This window comes from Castor canadensis, chromosome X (genome assembly GCF_047511655.1).
Source record: "Castor canadensis chromosome X, mCasCan1.hap1v2, whole genome shotgun sequence".
NCBI lineage: Eukaryota > Metazoa > Chordata > Mammalia > Rodentia > Castoridae > Castor > Castor canadensis.
This window is the reverse complement of record NC_133405.1, coordinates 46700557-46719744: the sequence shown is the minus strand read 5'-3', so window position 1 is coordinate 46719744 and position 19188 is coordinate 46700557. Positions and strand designations below refer to the sequence as shown.

The following is a 19188-nucleotide window of genomic DNA, read 5'->3' as shown; positions in this document are numbered from 1 at the left end:
CACACTTAGCAAAGTGGGGCCTTTGGCCAACCTTTCCCAATCCCCATTACCCTTCCCAGCCTCTGGTAACCACTGTTTTATACTTTACTGCTATGAGATCAGCCTTTTCTAGATTCTGCAGTTACATGGGAGGAAAAAGTTCTGTTCTATTGCATAATAGGGTGACTGCAATTGATAATGTATACAAGAGGTGATTTTGAATGTTTCACCATAAGGAAATGATAAAAGTTTGAGGTGATAGATATGGTAATTACCCTGATCAAATCATTATAATATGTACATGTGTTAAAAAATCACATTGCAGCCCATAAATATTTCAACTATTATGTGTCAATTAAAAATAAAATAAAACATTTATTTTTTAATAAATAAGTTAAAATATTTCACTGAAATATTTGACTGTATACCAGACTTTGGCCAAGATATGAGTGATCACAACCTTGAAATCTGTACCAACAGAGCCACCAAATTAAAAAATGGTCAAAGAATCACCAGCTGCTGAGTTCAGCCCTGAGGGAGAGGCAGGCTCTGTCTTCAATTCCTTATTCCTTCTAGCTGCTGGCTTCATATTTGCTTCAAGGGGCTTGCAGTGGCCCCGGAGGTACTTAGCAATTCTAGTCCCGTGTTTCAAGCCAAAAATTCATCTTAACCAGAAAGGGTGCCTGTTTCAAAATGAGATTCTCAGCTGCTTGGAGTTAAAATAGGGCCAATGAAGAGCTCAGATGTCCCAGCTTTAAGGTCCTCAATTAATCTATGTTTAATGGGCTATGGCATCTTCACCAATCTGGATTCCTGAGCCCCACTCTCCCAAGGGTTCTGATTTTAGGTGTGTTATGGGTATGGAGCTAGGCTTGTGTGTTTTAATGAGCCACTCCCCAGTGAGTCTTATCATTGAGCAAGTTTTGGAACTAGTGGGTTAGTGCATGCTAATAAGTTCAGGGGCACTACACTTTTTCTGTAAAGGACCATATAGTAAATATTTTAGGCTTTGCAAACTAAACATAATAGCCCCAAAGCAGCTGTAGGCAATACATAAATGAAGACCATGACTATGTTCCAATAGAGCTTTATTTACAAAAGCAGGTGGTAGGCAAGATTTGGCCCAGGCAGGCCTGTCATTTGCTAGGCCCTAAAGCATTTGTTACCCTTCCTCTGGTACCACATTTGCATTTCTTAATATTTTTATTCAAAGGAATGACCCTAGTATTCCTTTGAATAGAACCTCAGGCTCCTCAGCTGAGCTTTGGAGATGCTTCGAGACAGGGAGACCTTTGAGAGCCACCTTGTATCTCACTGGAAGACAGGCCTCACCTGTGTCTAAGGCTAGACATGACTCTGACATCTAGCAGAGACCAGCTGGCAATGAGTGAGTCACCATCAGCGATTGAGGCTGAAGACAGAATAGGATGGTGTCTCAGAGACCAACAAGACAAGGGTCAATGAGGAATAAGGCATAAACAAGCCGAAAATAGCTCTGAAACAGACATTCAGAAATGATTACAGTCCCTGAAAATATTGGCAATTCCACTTCCTCCTCTGTGGTTTTGCTCCTGTAAATATCTGAATCTTTTGCTTGTAATGGTGCAAAGAAAAAAATCTCTAGGACGGATCTAATTTTGGATGTTTTGTAGGAATGGCAAAGATGCCATCCCCTCCACTGTGGGTGAAAACATAAAGGACCCATGTGGGGTTCCTCATTTGTTTGAATCCATTAAATAGGACCAAGGTCTAACCTGAACCAGTGACTGAAAGATCAGGAGTAGATTTCCAGCTTCAGCCTGCTGTAGGGGGGGACAATTGCTAATCCAAGGCTCAGGAAATATGGGTTCTGGTTTCAGCTCTGCTACTCAATTATTTTGACACTTTGGGAAAGCCACATCCTCTTCTTTCAAATGTGAAAATGAAGCGTGGATTGCATGGCCCATTTGGGTCTCTAGAGATGCTTTGTTGCACACTGGAGGCATCTGCTGGAGGAGGATCACAGAGAAGGAAGAGGATGGCTGTAAGGTAGAACAAGGATTCCACTTGCCTTGTGTTTGTGGCACCTTCGGTGGGAAATCTGGTGACTGTGGAGAAGGAGTCAAGCAGAGTTGCCTGGACAGAGCTATGGATCTTTGATCCTGCCTCAGCCTGCAACCCCCACCCAGATTTGAGCACCCAGCTGTGCAACACACAAAGGCATTTATTGACTCCATGAACAATCAATACTGTAATCACTTTCTGCAACGATCTTCGGCCCTGGATTTTGTTGTGCTGTATCGTCTGCTGCCAAAAAATTGCCCCCATGGCTCAGGAGGAGAAAGTCTAAAGTTCTTTTAGCTTAGTGGTTCCCAATCTTCACTGCACCTTGAAATTATCAGAATGCTTTAAAAAATACTGTTGCTCTGACCCCAACCCCAGGACTTCTGATGTAAATTGGTGTGGGGTAGGGTCTGGGCCTTGGGATTTTTAAAAGTTCTTCTTGCTTTTTGTGATCTGTCCTCTGGCTTCACAGAGAATACTATTGGGCCCAGGCCTAAGAGTATATATATATATATATATATATATATATATATACACACATACACATATATATGCATGTACATATATATACACACACACATATATATGTGTGTACATATATATGTGTGTACATATATATACACACACATATATATGTGTGTACATATATATGGAGTGGGAGACAAATATCTCTATACAATGGAATAGTATTCAGCCTTAAAAAAGAAATTTTTGCAAAGCCCTGGGTTCAATCCCCAGGAGTACAAGAAAAAATGGAAGTTCTGTCATTTGCTACATGAAACCCGGAGGACATTATGTTACATGAAGTAAACAGGCACAGAAAGACAAACACCTCATGATCTCACTTATAAATGGAATCTAAAAACACAAACTCACAGATGTAGAGTAGAATGGTAGTTAGCAGAGACTGGGGGCAAGAGGAGGGAATAGGAGATGTTGTTCAAAGATTACCAAGTATCCACCAGGAGGAATAAATTTGGGGGATCTGTTGCACAGCAGGGTGACTATAGTTAAAAATAGTGTGTTATAGGTTTCAAAATTGCTCAAATAACACGCCCACCATGCCCATCTTCACTCATTCCCTTGCGTAGTCCTTTATCCTGCTTTATTTTTCTTCATACACTAGTCTTTCCTTATTTACAAGGAACACATTCCAAGACTGCCAATGGATGCCTGAAAAGGCAAATGGTACTGAACCCTAAATATACTATGATTTTTCCTATAGTGTATACTTACGGTAAAGTTTAATTTATAAACTAGGCATAGTAAGAGATTAGCAACAGTAAAAATAAAATAGAACAATTCTAACAATGTACTTTAATAAAATTTATTTAAAACTTATAAATTGTTTATTTCTGAAATTTCCATTTAATATTTTAAAACCATGGTTGACCACAAGTTATTGAAACTACAGAAAGCAAAACTTCAGATAAGGGGAGATTACTGTAGTCTCTATTTCTTACCTAAAAATATTTATTTATTAGCCAGGCATGGTGACACATTCCTATAATCCAAGGAGACCCTGTCTCCAAAACATAGATACTTATTGTCTAGCTGTCTCTGCTAGAACAGATGCCCCATGAGGCCAGTTTTCCCTCATCACCTAGAACAGTGCCTGGCATGTAGTATGCCCTCCTTAAGATTGTCCAAAAAAAACTAATAAATGCTCCCAAAGACATGAAGATACCCTTCAGCATGACTCCTGCATTTCCTGGATGCTAGAGTGTCTGGAGCTCAGCAGGGGGCTGGAATCTAAAGCATGCCTCCCTTGGTATCCACTGGGGATTGGATCCAAGACCCCCCATGGGTACCAAAATCCATGGATGCTCAAGCTCCTTATATAAAATGGCAAGTTATTTGCACATAGCCCTCCCACATCCTCTCATAGACTTTAAATTATCTCTAGATGACTTAAGATAGTGAATAAAATGTCAATGCTATGTAAATAGTCATTATATTGTTTAGGGAATAAAGACAAGAAAAAGGTGTGCGCATGTGCAGTATATGCACAGTTTTTCTACTGTTTTGATCTGTGGTTGGTTGCATATGGATCACAGGATCCAGAGCCTGTGAATATGGATGGCTGACCACAGTTTTCCGTGTTTGCTAATCATTCTTCCTGCTGAATTTTTGGGAGAGTTTTCAAGAACTAGAGAGCCTAACTGAGTCTGGGAATTTTGCATAGAATTGGATAAACAAAGTTATGCAGTGTCCAGAAGGAGAAAGCCAGGAGCCCTGGGTTAAATGTTCCATATCTGTCTTCCCGAATAGTGTAGAAACTGTGGATGAGTCATTTCGGAGGGCTAGGGCTCCTTTCTCCAACATCTAAAACATTTGTTATGAATCTCCTTCTTAGGGGCAGGGATATCTGTGAGATGAGTGAGATTATTTCTGTAAATCCTTTGGGATGCTTGTATTATATACATCTCATATTAAGAAAACCAAATATATAAAAATTCAGTGCATGTTATTACTAAGGAATTTTTGGTAGTTCCCTTAGGCCTACAGCATACATAATGGGATTCAGTTTGCCCAAATTCAATTCATACTCAGCTTTCTCACAACACCAATCATATAGGGAGACTCTTAGCACATCGCCTTGCACCTCATAGGTTATCAATATTCATTCATTGATTCCTTGATCAGCAAGACAAAATGACCTGTACTGGGATGTCTTATTTTTTTAATTTTGAGACAGGGTCTCACTATGTAGCCTCGGCTGGCCTGGAGCTCCCACTCTTCCTGTCTCAGCCCCCTGAGTGCTGGGATTACAGGCAGATACCATCCTGCCTGACTGTACTGGGACATCTTGACATGACAGAGGATTTCCCCCAAGGGATGGAGAGCTCACCAGCCCTCTGTTCTTTTCTTCCAGTCTCCCAAATCTGCCTTCATCAGTGCTGCGAAGAAGGCCAAGCTGAGATCCAATCCAGTGAAGGTCCGATTTTCTGAGCAGGTGGCCATTGGAGAAACAGATGCAGTAAGTCCAGCCTTGGCGTCCTTCCTCAACCCTTAGTTAGAAATCAGCTGGGTTGTTGGGGTTACACTCTGGAGCTCCTCACAGTGGATGACTTGCAAAGGATTTGGAGCTGGGGGATCCTGTTCTGTGAGTGAATGGGTTGTCAGTGGAGAGGAATGTGTGGCATCCAGAGAGGCCCTGGGAATTGGAAGGAGAAGAACTATGTGTAGATTCTCTCAGGATCCTCTTGGTGCAGAGAAATTTCTGTTCCCAGCACAATAGCTTATATTCAGGACAAGGGCTCCATAAACATCTTTTGGCTACTTGATAGAAACAGGAAGGAAGTAATGGTTTTCTGAAGATCCAGAGAACAAGTGGTCAGTGAAATTGAACTCTCTTCACATGTAAGTGGTCCTGCAATTTCACAGGTTGGCTAAAGAAGACTGTGGTGATGGGTGAGGCCACCTAGGAAAAACAATCGACTCTGCTTAAGTCACCACATTTTTATTAGGCACCTGCTGGGTTCCCATCACTACAAAGAATAAATACCTGTTCCCTGCCCCTGGATACCTGTCGGTGGTATTGGACTTACAGGTGGTTCAGACAGACAGTAGACAGTCCACTGCTGCATGGTACCATCATCTCCAGGAGCAACTAAGACTTGACAGTCTATGCCGTGCAACTGCCAATCTGGGGGACTCTGGCCAGCCCATGGTCTTTCTCACTGTTTTGTGGGGTTTACAGCAGTGAGCTGTCTCTCCAGATGTGCAGATCAAAAGAAGTGGGTGGAGAGCAGAAAGAAGTATGTTCAGCAGTCATGGATGCCAGGCCAGAGTCCTCCAGAAATATCCCAGTGGGGGTAAGGGAGCTGGAGCTAACAGGCCCTTGTGTGCTTTGTAGGCAGCCGTGGGCTGGCTGTCAGGGAACCACAGCATTTATGTACTAAGGCATAGCTGCACTTGTTGAGAACGAGCAGGGAAATCAGTGGGATGCCAGGCCCCTCTATAGTTCTCTGAGGCAGAGCTGCTCAGAAGAAGGGACAGAAGATACAGGTGTCTTCCGTCTCCATTGCCTGCCTCTCGTCCCCAAACTCAGCCCATGCCCTCCTTCATCCCTGTACAAGGAAGGCTGGGAAGCCCAGAGGACTATAGGATCCCACTGACAAAGTTATCTGAATAGCTGGTGATTGGAATACATGTCAGTCCTTGAAGAAAAGGTTGAAGAGAAGGAGGTTGATGAGCAGAAAGGAGAGGGAGCAGGATGGAGCCCATGCAGATCAGGGCAAAGTGCATCTGGTGGTTCAAGTCACCAAGGGGACATTTGTGTCCTGAACCCTTGAAAACCCCTCAGACATATGACTTGAACTTGGAAAGTATGGACAGGTGCATCCTATCTCAACTCCACATTACAGAGGAATCAATCAATGCCAGGATAACCAGTGAAGAACTCTCGAGCTTCTCCTTCCTTCCCCCTTCCTCTCCTTTTTCCTTCCTTCACTTCCTTTCCCTTCCACTCTCCCTTCTCCACCATCTCCTTCCTCCACCATGACTCCTTCTCCATACCTCACAGCTAGGCCACAGGCAGGAAACCCCCACTGCAGTCCAACCAGAATGCAAATGCTCCAGAGCAGCTAGAACCTGTCTAGTTACTTCTGTCTCTGGGCTGGACAAGCCACCAAGCATGGCTTGAGGCTCTTGTCTGGGACAGAGTGACATCAATCTTCCAACTCTCACTGCACTCAGGAATTACCTGATGACACAATATCACCCCTCCACCACTGTCAATGTGAACCATAGTGGCCTATGGGGACCTGGGGAGTCCAGGTGACTCCAGACTGTCCTACCTTCCCTTTCCCCTTGTGTTCCAAAGGCTTTATTAAGCAGCCAGAGCAAAAATAAATTCCATGGGCGTTCCTTGCCAACTCTATTTTTAAGCAAAATCAATTAAGTAATTATCTGAGTCCAACCCAGTGTGCTAAATAAAACCTGCCACCGCTGAGCGTCATCAGCCTGGGGAGCTGAGGCCTCTGGACTTGGCAGGAGGGAGGCATCTCAGGATCAGGGAGAGAACACCAGAGAGGCACTCCCTTCAACTTATTTGTTAATTTATTTGTTTGTTTGTTGTTTATTTGGCAGGGGACACTAGTAGCTAGGGACACAAGGGGACAGCAGGGCAGGGATGCCACTGGATGCACAGCTGCCAAGGCCCATACATGGAGCACCACACCCACAAGGTGCTGTTGTGTCTATGAGAGGTGAATCCCTATTTGGCTAGTTATGACCCTAGGGACTCCAGGACAAAGGGACAAGGCCCAGGGCATAACAGTCTGGGGACCACCTGGGCCTGGAGATGTGCCTCTCACGGCGGTGACTGAGGGCAGGGTCATCATGTCCATGTGCTGCTGCCCTGACCCAGTTGTTGGGGACATCCTTGTCTCACAACCCTTTGCATCCCATCACTTCCCACTTTGGCTTGACCCAAGCCAGACTTGACTCCGGCTCCCCACCACTGTCAGCCACATCCCAGCTCAGAAGACTTGCTCCATTTTAAATGCTTTGTTCCAGATTGTTCTCATCTGAATTCTCTAATAATCCACACCTACCATTTCCTTCAAAATTCAAATCTAATGCACCTTATCTAGAAAACCTTAACCATCAGGTTTGTTTGAGTTCATATTGTGCATGCCTGCCAGGTGACCAGAACAAGAGTGTGAGGCTGGACTCGAGCCATCTACTTTTGCTGTAGCCCTTCTAGGGGCTTAGCACATGCTGAATATGGAGTAGTGGCTCAGTGAGTGCCCATAGAATGAAGGGATCTGGCCATCTGTGCAGCCTGTAAGTTCCACAGAACTGATGTTGTTGGCTCAGGGCAATGGTTGCACCCTCCTGATAAGTCTAATCATTCAACAAAGCATATATTAAGCACCTTCTGCTCATTCACTTTCGCAGCCATTTAGTGAACACCAACTGTATGTCAGGGACTCTTAAGTGTTGGGACTATAAAGATGAATAGACGTGGTCTTTGTGCTCTGCATTTACTGTTTGGTTATGAAAGACAAATACTCTTCAAAACTATTGCCAAGCATGGTGGTACATATCTATAATCCCATTTCTGGGGAGGCTGAGGCATGGGAATTGTGAGTTTGAAGCCAACCTGATCTACATAGTGAGCTTCAGACCAACCTAGCCTACATAGCAAGACCCTGACACAAAAAAGTCAAAAAAAAAACATGTGTGGGTGTGATACACACACAGAGGTGCGTATAAATTGCTACAGGAACACATGGTATCTGATGATCTGGACCAAGGCTTTATAGAATTCATGTTTCAGCAGGATTTTGAAGGATGAATAGGAGTTTTCCAGGGAAGGAAGGAGAAAGGCAGAGGGACTGGAGTTTATTTAAATGAATTTTTATTGAGAAATTAATATGAACCACTCTATAAATAAAGATACCTCTGATCCTGGAAAACTTAGAATCATAGTCAGTACTGCCCACTCTCCAAGAGCTTTTAGAAATGTCTGGCGGTGTTTGGGATCATCTAAATGATTTTTCATGCCATTAGGCATTTAGTGTCTCTGGGTCAGAGATGCTGGGTTCTCCTACAGGAAGTGAGACAGTGCCTGAGTAATGAAGACTTATCAGAGATATGGAAGCATGAAAGAGGCAAGGGTACAAGGAATGATAAGACATGACTCTAGAGAGGTAGCAGGGGCCACATTAAAAAGGACCTAGAGGGCTAGGGATGTAGCTCCACAATAGAGTGCTTGCCTAGCTTGTGTGAGGCCCTGGGCTCAGTCCCCAACACTGAAAAATAGGGAGGAGAGTTTAGGATGCCATAAAGAGGGGAGAATGGCAGAACAAAAGCCTTGTGATGCACCTGTCAGGCAAGAAGGTATCAGAAGATAAGATGAGGTGAGTGAGGTGGATTCCAGAGAGTCCTTCCAGGAATCTTTAGGATGTATGTGGTAGCCTCAAGGGGCCAAGGACTGCTTGTAACTGCAGAGCTGTGAACCACAGCAGAGCTTCTATCCGTGATGTCAAATGAAGGATGGATTTTTGATAGGACTGAATGTCTTCTTGGGGAATTTGGTTTTGATCTCCATATGCCATTATTATTGATTTGCTTTTCCTCTGTCTCTTTGTCCTCCCATCCCTTGGGCTCTCTGTGTCCTTCACCTTCTCTCTCTTCCTTTCCACACCCTCTCTGGCTTCCCTCCTCCTTCTGAATGAGCCCACTCCTTGGCCTCTTCCTGCCTCTTCTTAGAAAATGATGAAGAAGGAAGCTCTCCTCCTCATTCCCAATGTCCTGAAGGTTTTCTTAGAAAATGGGCAGATCAAGTCATTCACATTTGATGGCCGGACCACTGTTAAGGTACGTTCAGAGTCCCCTTGCCTGGGTCAGCTCTTTGTCCTGTGTTCCTCTGTGATTGCACATGGTTGCTCACTGCTGGGGAAAGGTAGCCTTTAAGCATCCTATGCTCATCACCACAAGGCTGCAAAAATGCACAGTGCTCACACGAGGCTGCTGGGAATTTGCATGCCCAGCTGTGCGCTACTTGCTGTTAAAATATGCGTGGGCACAGGGGTGCACATCTGCTTATTAACTGCTTTCTGTTCATGTTGCATGAGTCCTTCAGGATTCTTAGGAACTAAAATGTGTGAAGATCATTAAGACATTTATAAAGCAAAAGTGATTTATATTGATATAATAACACCTCCGCAAGTTTATACACAGAAATAAACAAATGCAGTCTCTTGGGAGATTGATTAACTTAGCCATGCCTTGCTTTTTAAATAACAACCAGCTCTTAAGCACTGAACTAAGATTTGAAAACTCCAGCCATAGCCCCTTTGGCTATGCTTTTCACAGGAAGAACAATTACTGAACTGTGATTCTTAACAGCTCAGCCAGGTGTCAAAAAGTCCTAATGACTCTCTTAGTCCTGAGAAGCAGAGGAGATGATACAGTTTACCCCCAGGTTCACTCTGCTCTGGGACAAAAATATCCATCCCTGATTCTTCTGGACTCTCTCAAGAAAGCAAGTATCATCACCACAATGAAGATTCTTATGCAACCAATGCGACCCAGAAAACCTACCTTGACCCACAGGTGTCCTGTGCTTCCCACACTGAGGCCAGATTGACTCTATCAGTAAAGAAACCCCTGGGTCAGGAAACTTTTGCTAAAAGGAGTTATCTGATACATAGAGAGAGTAGGCCTGGCTAGTGCTTTTCCTCCATGATCAACCCTGCACACTCCTAGGGAGCATCTAGAAATATTTGAGGGTGTTAGGGGTCATCCCAGTGATATGTCATGCTATTGGCATTTAGTGTCTCCAGGTCAGAGATGCTGTGTTCTAGGACAGACTCTAAATGATGAATTGTCTTGTCTGTAGTTCTGCTAGCACCTGATTGTAATATGCTGTACCTAAACCATGTTGATTGAACCAAGAATTGCCTTGGAAGGCTTAGGCCTAGGTAGGTTCCCCCCTGGGGGACTAGGGCCAAAATGCAATCTTTAGGAGGCCATGGAATGGGTTCTTGGTTATTGATTTAGGGTCTTGGGCTATGGGAAAGGACATTGAAACAGAACTAGGCCACCCAGGGGATATCCAAATGTCCCTCCTCCAGTCATGGATATCTCTTTCCATCAGAATGTTCCTTGATGTTTCTTCATGGGTTGCTATGCCCATCATAGATTCTGACTGCACACAGGAGCATTTACCACCCTCTCTTTCCCCTTAGAAGGTTCTCTGAGTGTTCTCCCATGTCTCATCATCTCTGCCATAGTGGCTTCCATGTAGCCCCAGCTTTCCAGGGCAGCAGCATTCCCATCACTTTTAACTTTTTATTTAATTTTTTTTTGCCTTACTGGGATTTGAACTCAGGGCCTCGCACTTGCTAGACAAGCATTCTACTTCTTGAGTCATGCCCCAGTCCTTGTTTCCCTCACTTGTGATCTCACTCTGACTTCAAGAAGGGTGCATTGGCTATTCATTGGAACTTTGACAGGCTGCCAAGCCACTTGTCCCAGAGAGGTACCTGGGTGAATTGACAGCCTGGCACAGGGGCCGTTACACTTGTAACACCAGTTGGCAATCACTGGCTTGGCTGTCTGCAATCCCAGTGCAGCTGAACTGCAAAGAAAATCTCATCTGTCCCTGCCAGGGCCAACACAGGCACCTCTATGAGTACTTGAATAACACAAAGACATCCTCTCAAGTACCCAGCACTTTCCAGCCTGCCATTTGAATAGCTGAACATCTCAGTGTTCATTGAGGGGCTTGTTCGGCAGCCCTGGCTGTCAAGGGGCTCTGAGTCCACAAGTCTGCTTCTTTGCATCCTTTGTAGATTGAGAGATGCTGACTGCACAAATGCATACACTGAAGCCCAGCGTGTATGCCAAAGTCACAACAAATAGATGGCAGAAGTCTCAAAACTGACATTTGGGCAGCCTCCACCAATATGTTTCTAGACGCCCTAGTATTAAAAGTAGGGCAGCAGAGCAGACGGAGCCCAGAAGTTGTCAGATTTATGACTGTACAGCAGACACGTGACATGATTCCTCTGCGTGGACACATTTTTCAAGTTACTAAATTGATCATCTATAAAAGCCAGCTATGGCCAAAAATGAACATTTTGCAAGTAACTCAAGTCATTTGATTTAGATTATGAATCCAGAAATAGTCTACTTTTTAATCACAGAAATGTATATAGCTTTTGCTTTTGTTACTTCCTAAGTAAAGGGTTGACAGACAAACCAGAGTGGGCATTCTGACTGTGAAGGAAGAAGCAACACAGTAAGCACACAGGAAATCATTTGTCTGGTGGAAGGAGAGAGGGAGAGAGAGAAAGACATAAACTTCTTCTGTCATATATCTGGCCAGGGGAAATTGAGGGACACACACGTCCACCTCCTGGACTTTTGGTGTTCCCCAGGGCCCTGGCCTCTGGGCAGCAGTCATGGTTCTCTTTTCTCATCCTAGGGCACAGGGTGTGGGCCACCATGAAAACGAGTGCCTTAGCCTTCTCTGTAGGACTATTGTGCTTGCTTGTCAATTTCCCCCTCACATGTTTGGTACTTGGAGTAACTTAGAGCAAGAACAGATCTCCCCTCTCAAGGCTCTTTTTCTTTCACAGGATGTGATGGTGACTTTACAAGACCGTCTCTCACTGAGGTATATTGAACACTTTGCCCTTGTCCTTGAGTATGCTGGGCCAGAACAGAATCACAGGTTCCTGCTTCTCCAGGACAAGCAGCCCCTGGCTTATGTAAGTCACTCCTTTAGCCTGATTTGGTAGCTTGCATGTGGCCTGTACTAGAGAAAAGTACCCAAGGCACTCCCTGTCTGGAAAATTCATAATTATATGCTCAGCCAGCTCCCAAAAGTCACATTGTTTAGCTGAGGTTGTTACTACCCATCTCCAGAGGGCCTTTGGTAATGCCCTTCATGACCTAAGGAAGGCATGAAGATCTCTAATAGCAACTCTCCTGTTTCCTGGAAACCCCACCCACCTGACTTTTCAGCTTCCTGAGAAGAAACTTGCTTGGATGAAGGCTGTGATGTGGAAAGGTCGGGGAATGGAATCAAGTAAGAGCTGGGAATGAGTTGAGTAGGGCCAAGATTAGGCAGTAGGTCATCTGACAGGCTTCCAAGGTAGAGGAGGAAAAACTGCTCTTCCCAGCCCACAACATGTGGGAGAAGGCTGGGGAGATCCAGGATTGCTGAATGGGATTTCACCAATGGTGAAGCACCAAGAAGAGTCACAGAGATGTGACTCTTCAGCAGAGCCAGCTGGTATTCCCAGGTAGGGTGAGAAGAGCTGGAGAGGGACAACTGGGAAGAAATACCCTTTTAGAGTTTATATGGAAGCCAAACAAAAGCCAAAATCAAGATGGGTGTGCCACAGGGAGACTAAGGCAGGATTTTTTGAGTTCCAGGCTAGCCTGGGTTACAGAGTGAAGCCTTGTCTGAAAAAAATATCAGACACAAAAAGGATGAAGGGATTGTTGGAAAGAAAGGTTTTTCAAGTTCTACTCTCAGCTAAATGCAATCCAGAGATTTCCAGGTGAAGAAGGAAAGGATATGGGTATCCTACTTGGAGGGAGGCTTAAGCACTCTTTAGCTACCAAAGAGTCCTGCAAATCCAATTGGTCTCTTACTCCAAATGAAATTTTAAACTTTTTATTATGAAAAAATTTGAAACATAATACAAAAATAGAGGAAGTATGGTATAGTAAGCCCTATTGCCTACCCCTGGCTTCCACAGTTAACAGTATTATCGATACCTCCACGTGGGGTTTTCAGTCTGATTTGGCCTCTAATCAGCAGCTTGCTCTGCTTGAGGCTGAGCCCCTCTGCAAAGTACAGACATGAGCCCCATAGCAAGAAAAGAGTGTGAGAAGTTCCCAGGAGCCTCTTCTCCCACCTACTGTCTTAGCACTTAGACCCCACTATCATCCAGGGATACTTTCCAAGACTCCCACCCCAGTGGATGCTGAAACCACTGATAGCACCCAACCCTGTATGTACTGTTTTTTTTTCTATACATACATGCACACCTATGACAACGTCTCATTTACAAATTAGGCACAGGAAGAGATTAACAACATTAACTAATAGTAAAATAGTATAACTATAAAATATACCATAATAAAATGCCATAATACCATAATAAAAGTTACTTAAAACTCATGAATTGCTTGTTTCTGGAATTTTCCACTTAATAGTTTTGGATAAGAGTTGACAATAGGTAACTGAGTGAGGAAGTGAAACGTCAGACGAGGGGGCACTACTAAATATGTCTCCCACTGTCTGCCAGGTTGGAGACAGTGGGAAACAACGGCCTAGCTGTGCTCTAAGCACCCTTTTAAGGAGCCATCAAGCTGACTGCCCACCACCCCAGGCATTGATTCTAGATCTCTTTCCCCCTCCTCTCACCCCTGGGGTTCAGGTGGTACAGCGGACACACTATCACGGAATGAAATGCCTCTTCCGAATAAGCTTCTTTCCCAAAGACCCCGTGGAGCTGCTGCGTCGGGATCCTGCTGCTTTTGAGTACCTATACATCCAGGTAGAGTCTGGCTTGGGGAAACAAAAACAGACACACCAGTGGACAAACAAGCAGTCAGGCTGTTCTGCCATCACAATGAAGTCGCTATGTAAGTTATTTCAACCTCCAGTTAGCTCTGAAGGTCCTTTCTTTTTCTGCTACCATTGTAGTCCATGACCAAGTTGATTGGCCTGGTGACATGAGCTGACTGTGGCTCAAAGTCCTGTCTATGTGTCCACACAGAGCTCATCTGTTTTTAGGATCAAGCAACCCCAGTGACTCTGGTACCTTCACAGGATCCCAAAATTTAACAAACCGTTTTAAGTTTCAGGAGGTCTCAACCTCTGATACCTAGATACAATAAGAAACTGATTTCCAATTCACTCCACCCAGAAACATTTACTGAGCACTTGCATTTACAAAGGCAGGATGACATCAAACAGCATGGCATGATGAGAGAATTGCTAGTGATTTATTACAGCCGCAGTATAGGATGTGATGTAAGGAACAAAAGGAAATGAAGGTGGAGATGCAGGAAGCAGGTGGTGAAGGGCTTGGTAGGCAATGGCTAGCATAGGCTTTATGACGGAGGTTGGGCAGTATTCTGGGAGTGTGCTCCCTGAACCAGCAGCGTCAGCACCAATTAAGAACTTGTTAGAGATGCACATTCTTGTGCCCTAGCCCATTCCTATTGAATCAGAAACCCTGGAGGTGGATCTTAGTGATCTGTTTTAACAACCCTCCATGGGATTCTGATACCCAAAAGCCTTGGGAATCACTGCTTTAGGAAAGTGGTTCGTAGCCCTAGCCATACATTAGAATTAACACTTAGCTATGGAAAAAATGCTCTGACCATTCAAGATTGACTTAATCAAAATCTGGAAGGTGAGCCAAAACAGTGGTATTTCTTAAATTCCTCAGGTGATTCTAATGTAGAAGCAAAGTAAAGAAATTCTACTGGAGAGTGAGGACACAGAAATGAAGAAAGAATAGCCTGGTCAGATAAGCAACTTCAAAAGATTACACAGTGCTAAGGAAATACATCTGCCAGAAATCTATGGCTGTTAGCTTGAGGAGAATGAGAAGGACCAGAATCAGGACTGTGATGGAGGGATCTGGAGTGATTCAAGGGAGACTTAAAAGACAGATCAATACACTGACTTGATGAGTGTCTGGTGGAGATGGTGTCATACCTCAAATTAGGGAATAAGGGCAGTGGAATGGGTCTGGGGACACAATAAGTTCATTTGGGAACATGTTGAGTTTTAGGTGCTCACAGGACATACACAGCCTTTGATGAGAGAAAAAAACTTCAAACTTCATCCATCTCTGTGGTGACACCTGGGAATGTGCTATGAGACATCGTGGTTGTCCTAGAAAGGCCCTTTCTGACAACCTAAAATGTTAGGAACATTTCTCAGCTTCAAGTTCCTTTGCCAACCCTCTAGGGGGGAATGAGTTGTGTGATTGCTCTATGAATTTTAGAAATTTAATTAATTCTCATTTTATGTGCCTTGAATTTCTTCATTCAAGCTTCTGAGGATTGCCTTGGTTCTATTATTTCATAATTTGATCACAAGACCATATTTAGCCTGTTTCTCCTCTTTGTGATGGTATGGACTTTAGCCATATTTCTTCTTTCTTACACTTCAGTTTTATTGGATTCTAATTGACACACAACAAACTGCATACTCTAATAAATTCTCTCTCTCTCTCAGACACACACACACACACAAAGCCATCACCATACTCAAAATATTGAACATGTCCAATATTCCTGAAAGTTTCCTCAAGATCCTTTATCAATTCGTCCCCTCAGGCACCAGACCTCTGGCCTGTTTTCTGTCACTATAGATTACTTCTCATTTTCTAGAGTTTATATAAATTAAATCATATGGTATGTGTACTTTATTTTGATCCAGTTTATTTTGCTTAGCATGATTTTGAGATCCATCCATGTTATTGCATATATCAATAGGTCATTTATTTTTGTTGTTGAGGAGTATTCCATAGTACTGGTGTGCTAGAATTTGTCACACCTGTTGATGGTGTGACATCATTTTTATTCATTTATTATGAATAAAACTTCGATGAATATTCATGTTCAAGTCTTTGTATGCACACATGCTTTCTTTTCTCGTGGAGTAAATACCTAGTAATGGAATGGTTTGACAATACAGGGCATCTATTTTTTCTTTAGTTTTTTATTTGTTTGTTTTCTTGTTTTGCGGGAAGGGAGGTAGGGTCTAGCCTGGAACTTGCTTTGTAGCTCAGGATAGTCTTGACCTCGTGATCCTCTTGCCTCCCAAGTGCTGGGATTACAGGTATGTGCCACCAAGCTCCACTGTTTTTATTTAATTTTTAAAAGAAGCTCCCATGCTATTTTCCAAAGTGGTTGTACCCTCTTACATTCCTACCAGTCATTATTAGAGTTCCAGTTTCTCCACATCCCTGTCAACACTAGATATTGTCAATATTTTTTACTTTAGTTATTCTAATAATGAGTAGTAGCATCTCATTATGATTTCCGTTTGCATTTCCCTAATGAATAATGATGTTGAATAACTTGTCATGTGTTTATTTGCTGTTGTGCATCATCTTTGGTGAAATGTCTTTTCAAATCATTTGCCTGCTTTTTTATTGGGTTGTTTTCTGATTATCAAGTTTGGAGAGTTCTTTATATATTCTGGAAACAAGTCATTTGTCAGATATGTTATTTATGTTATTTGCAGTTATTTTCTCCCAGTCTGTGGCTTGCCTTTTCAGTCTCTAAACAGTGTCTTTCACAGAACAGATGTTTGAATTTTGATGAAGTCTAGTTTGTTATTTTGTTCTTTTATGGACAGTGTTTCTGGTGTCCTATCTAAGAAATATATGTCTAACTCAAGGTCACAAAGATGCTCTATTTTTATCTTTCTTTTTTTTTTTTTGGTAGTACTCAGGTTTGAACTCAGAGCCTTGGGCTTGCTAGGCAGGCACTGTACCACTTGAGCCACACCACCAGCCATTTTAGGTTTTAAATTTAGGTCTATGATCTATTTTGAGTTGACTTTCATATGTGGTACCATGTGTCCATCAAAGGGTGGGGGGAGCTATCCACACATGTGTATGCTTGTGTGTGCATATTGGCATCTGGATATCCAGTTTGTTGAAAAGACTCTCCTTTGTCCACTGACTTGTCTTTACATCTTTGTCAAAAAATCAGTTGGCTAAAGCCATATGTGGTGGTACATGCCTGTGATCCCAGCACTGGGGAGGCTTAAGCAGGAAGATTGTGAGTTCAAGGCCAACCTGGGCTGCATAGTGAGTTTCAGGCCATTGTAGTCCACACAGAGAGACTCTGTCTCACAAAAAATCTCTGGCTCAAGTGGTGGAGCACCTGGCAAGCACAAGGCACTGAGTTCAACAGTACAAACCCCCAAAATATCAGTACAAATATCTATATATTTGTGGATATATTTCTGAAGTCCATTCTGTTCCATTGTTCTTATGCTAGCATCATACTCTTTTGATTGCTATAGTTTCATAGTAAGTCTTGCAATCAAGTAGTATTTGTCCTCCAACTTTGTTTGTCTTTTTCAAAATTATTTTGACTATTCTGGGTCTTTTGCATTTTCATATAAATTTTAGAATCAATTTGTCAGTTTCTACTAAAAATCTTACATGATTTGGATTGGAATTATGTTGAATCTATAGATCGATTTGGAGAGAATTGACATCCTAACAATATTGAATCTTCTAACCATGAACACAGTATTTCTCTCTCTCTCTCTCTCTCTCTCTCTCTCTCTCTCCCTCTCTCTCTCTCTTTTTCTTTTTTTGGCTGTACTGGGGTTTGAATTCAGGACCTCTTGCTTGCTAGGCAGGCACTCTTCCACTTGAGCCACTCCACCAGACCTAAACACAGTATTTCTATATTGATTTAGGTCTGCTCTAATTTTTCTCAGCAGTGTTTTGTAATTTCCAGTACACAGGTCTTTCACATTTTTCCAGATTTAGTCCAACTATTTCATATTTTTGATGCTGTTATAAATTATTTTGAGTTTTAATTTCAATTTCCAATTGTTTGTTATTATAATATAGAAATACAATTTTTGTGTGTTAATCTTAGGTCCTGCAACCTTGCTCAACTCACTTCTTAGTTCTAGTAGCTTTTTATAGATTCCATTGGATTTCCTAATAAATGATCACTGATGAAGTATTCCTTTTCTCTTCACTCCTATGCTATAGGTGATACCACTGTGCCTCTCTAGTCCCTTAGCCCATCTGTTTCCACCTAAACTAAACGAACAACTGTTCTAACCAAGGTGAACTCATTCACAGCTGGGGCACTGGCCTTTAGAGTTTGGAGGCTATAGCCATACACTTGGCTACCAGTCCCAGGAAACCCCACCCCCAGGACAGCATAGGGAAGATCAACTCATCATTGTTTTTGTCCTTCAGATCCCAATGAACAGAATGTCTGTCCCATCCCTGCAATCCATCTTTCACTCTGAGCTTCTAAGCCAGAGCCCTGTGGAGGGTCCCTCTTAGTGTCTCTCTTTCTTTGCTCCTATATGAACTAGTAGAAGAGTCTTGTATGACTGGGGGGGTGAGTATAGATCCCCCCAAAAAGGTGGGAGGGTCTTGCTACGTGCCGGTGTCGAGGGTCCTTGACTTCACAGGCCAGGGAACTGGCTCGTGAGGCAGCTGAATGATGAGCCAAAGCTCGTATATAAAGTAGGATTTATTAGAGAGAAAGGAAAGGCTACAGCTAGAGAAGCACAGCAGAGCCCGGAAGCCGGTAGCTCCCTGCACAGGTGAAGGCTGGGGTTTTTATGGACGTTCTAACTCTGGGTTAGGTGGGTTTTTCTTATTGGCCATGGATTCGCAGGCTTTCTCAGGTGAACTGGTTTGGTTTTCACCTTTATTGAGGGAGGGGAAACAATCTTGAGAGCATTTTGCTCATCAGCCCTGTGGCAGATCTGTATCTGTCCTTTAGGATGCAGGAATGCAGGCCTCCAACTCCTCAGGATGCAGGAATGATATTGCTCTCCTTGGGGGATGAGATACTCACTCACGTGCCTTAGTTCTCCAGACCCAACAGTCTCTTGTAATAGGAGGAAAGAAAAAAATGTCTTGATTGTGCAATGAACTAGATTTTCTGTCCACT

The 19188-nt window shown here is 43.2% G+C and overlaps 1 protein-coding gene across 4 annotated transcripts in view; it reads left to right on the top strand.

Moving 5' to 3' along the window:
• Positions 1-19188, top strand: part of Frmpd3 (FERM and PDZ domain containing 3) — a 133763-nt gene that overhangs the window by 84030 nt on the left and 30545 nt on the right. For all 4 annotated transcript variants that reach the window (XM_074062644.1, XM_074062646.1, XM_074062643.1 and 1 more), the window contains 4 exons: positions 4898-5002; positions 9247-9354; positions 12123-12254; positions 13938-14057. In XM_074062644.1, coding sequence (XP_073918745.1) covers positions 9250-9354; positions 12123-12254; positions 13938-14057 — 357 coding nt within the window. In that variant the 5' untranslated portion in view covers positions 4898-5002; positions 9247-9249. The remainder of the gene's footprint in view (positions 1-4897; positions 5003-9246; positions 9355-12122; positions 12255-13937; positions 14058-19188) is intronic.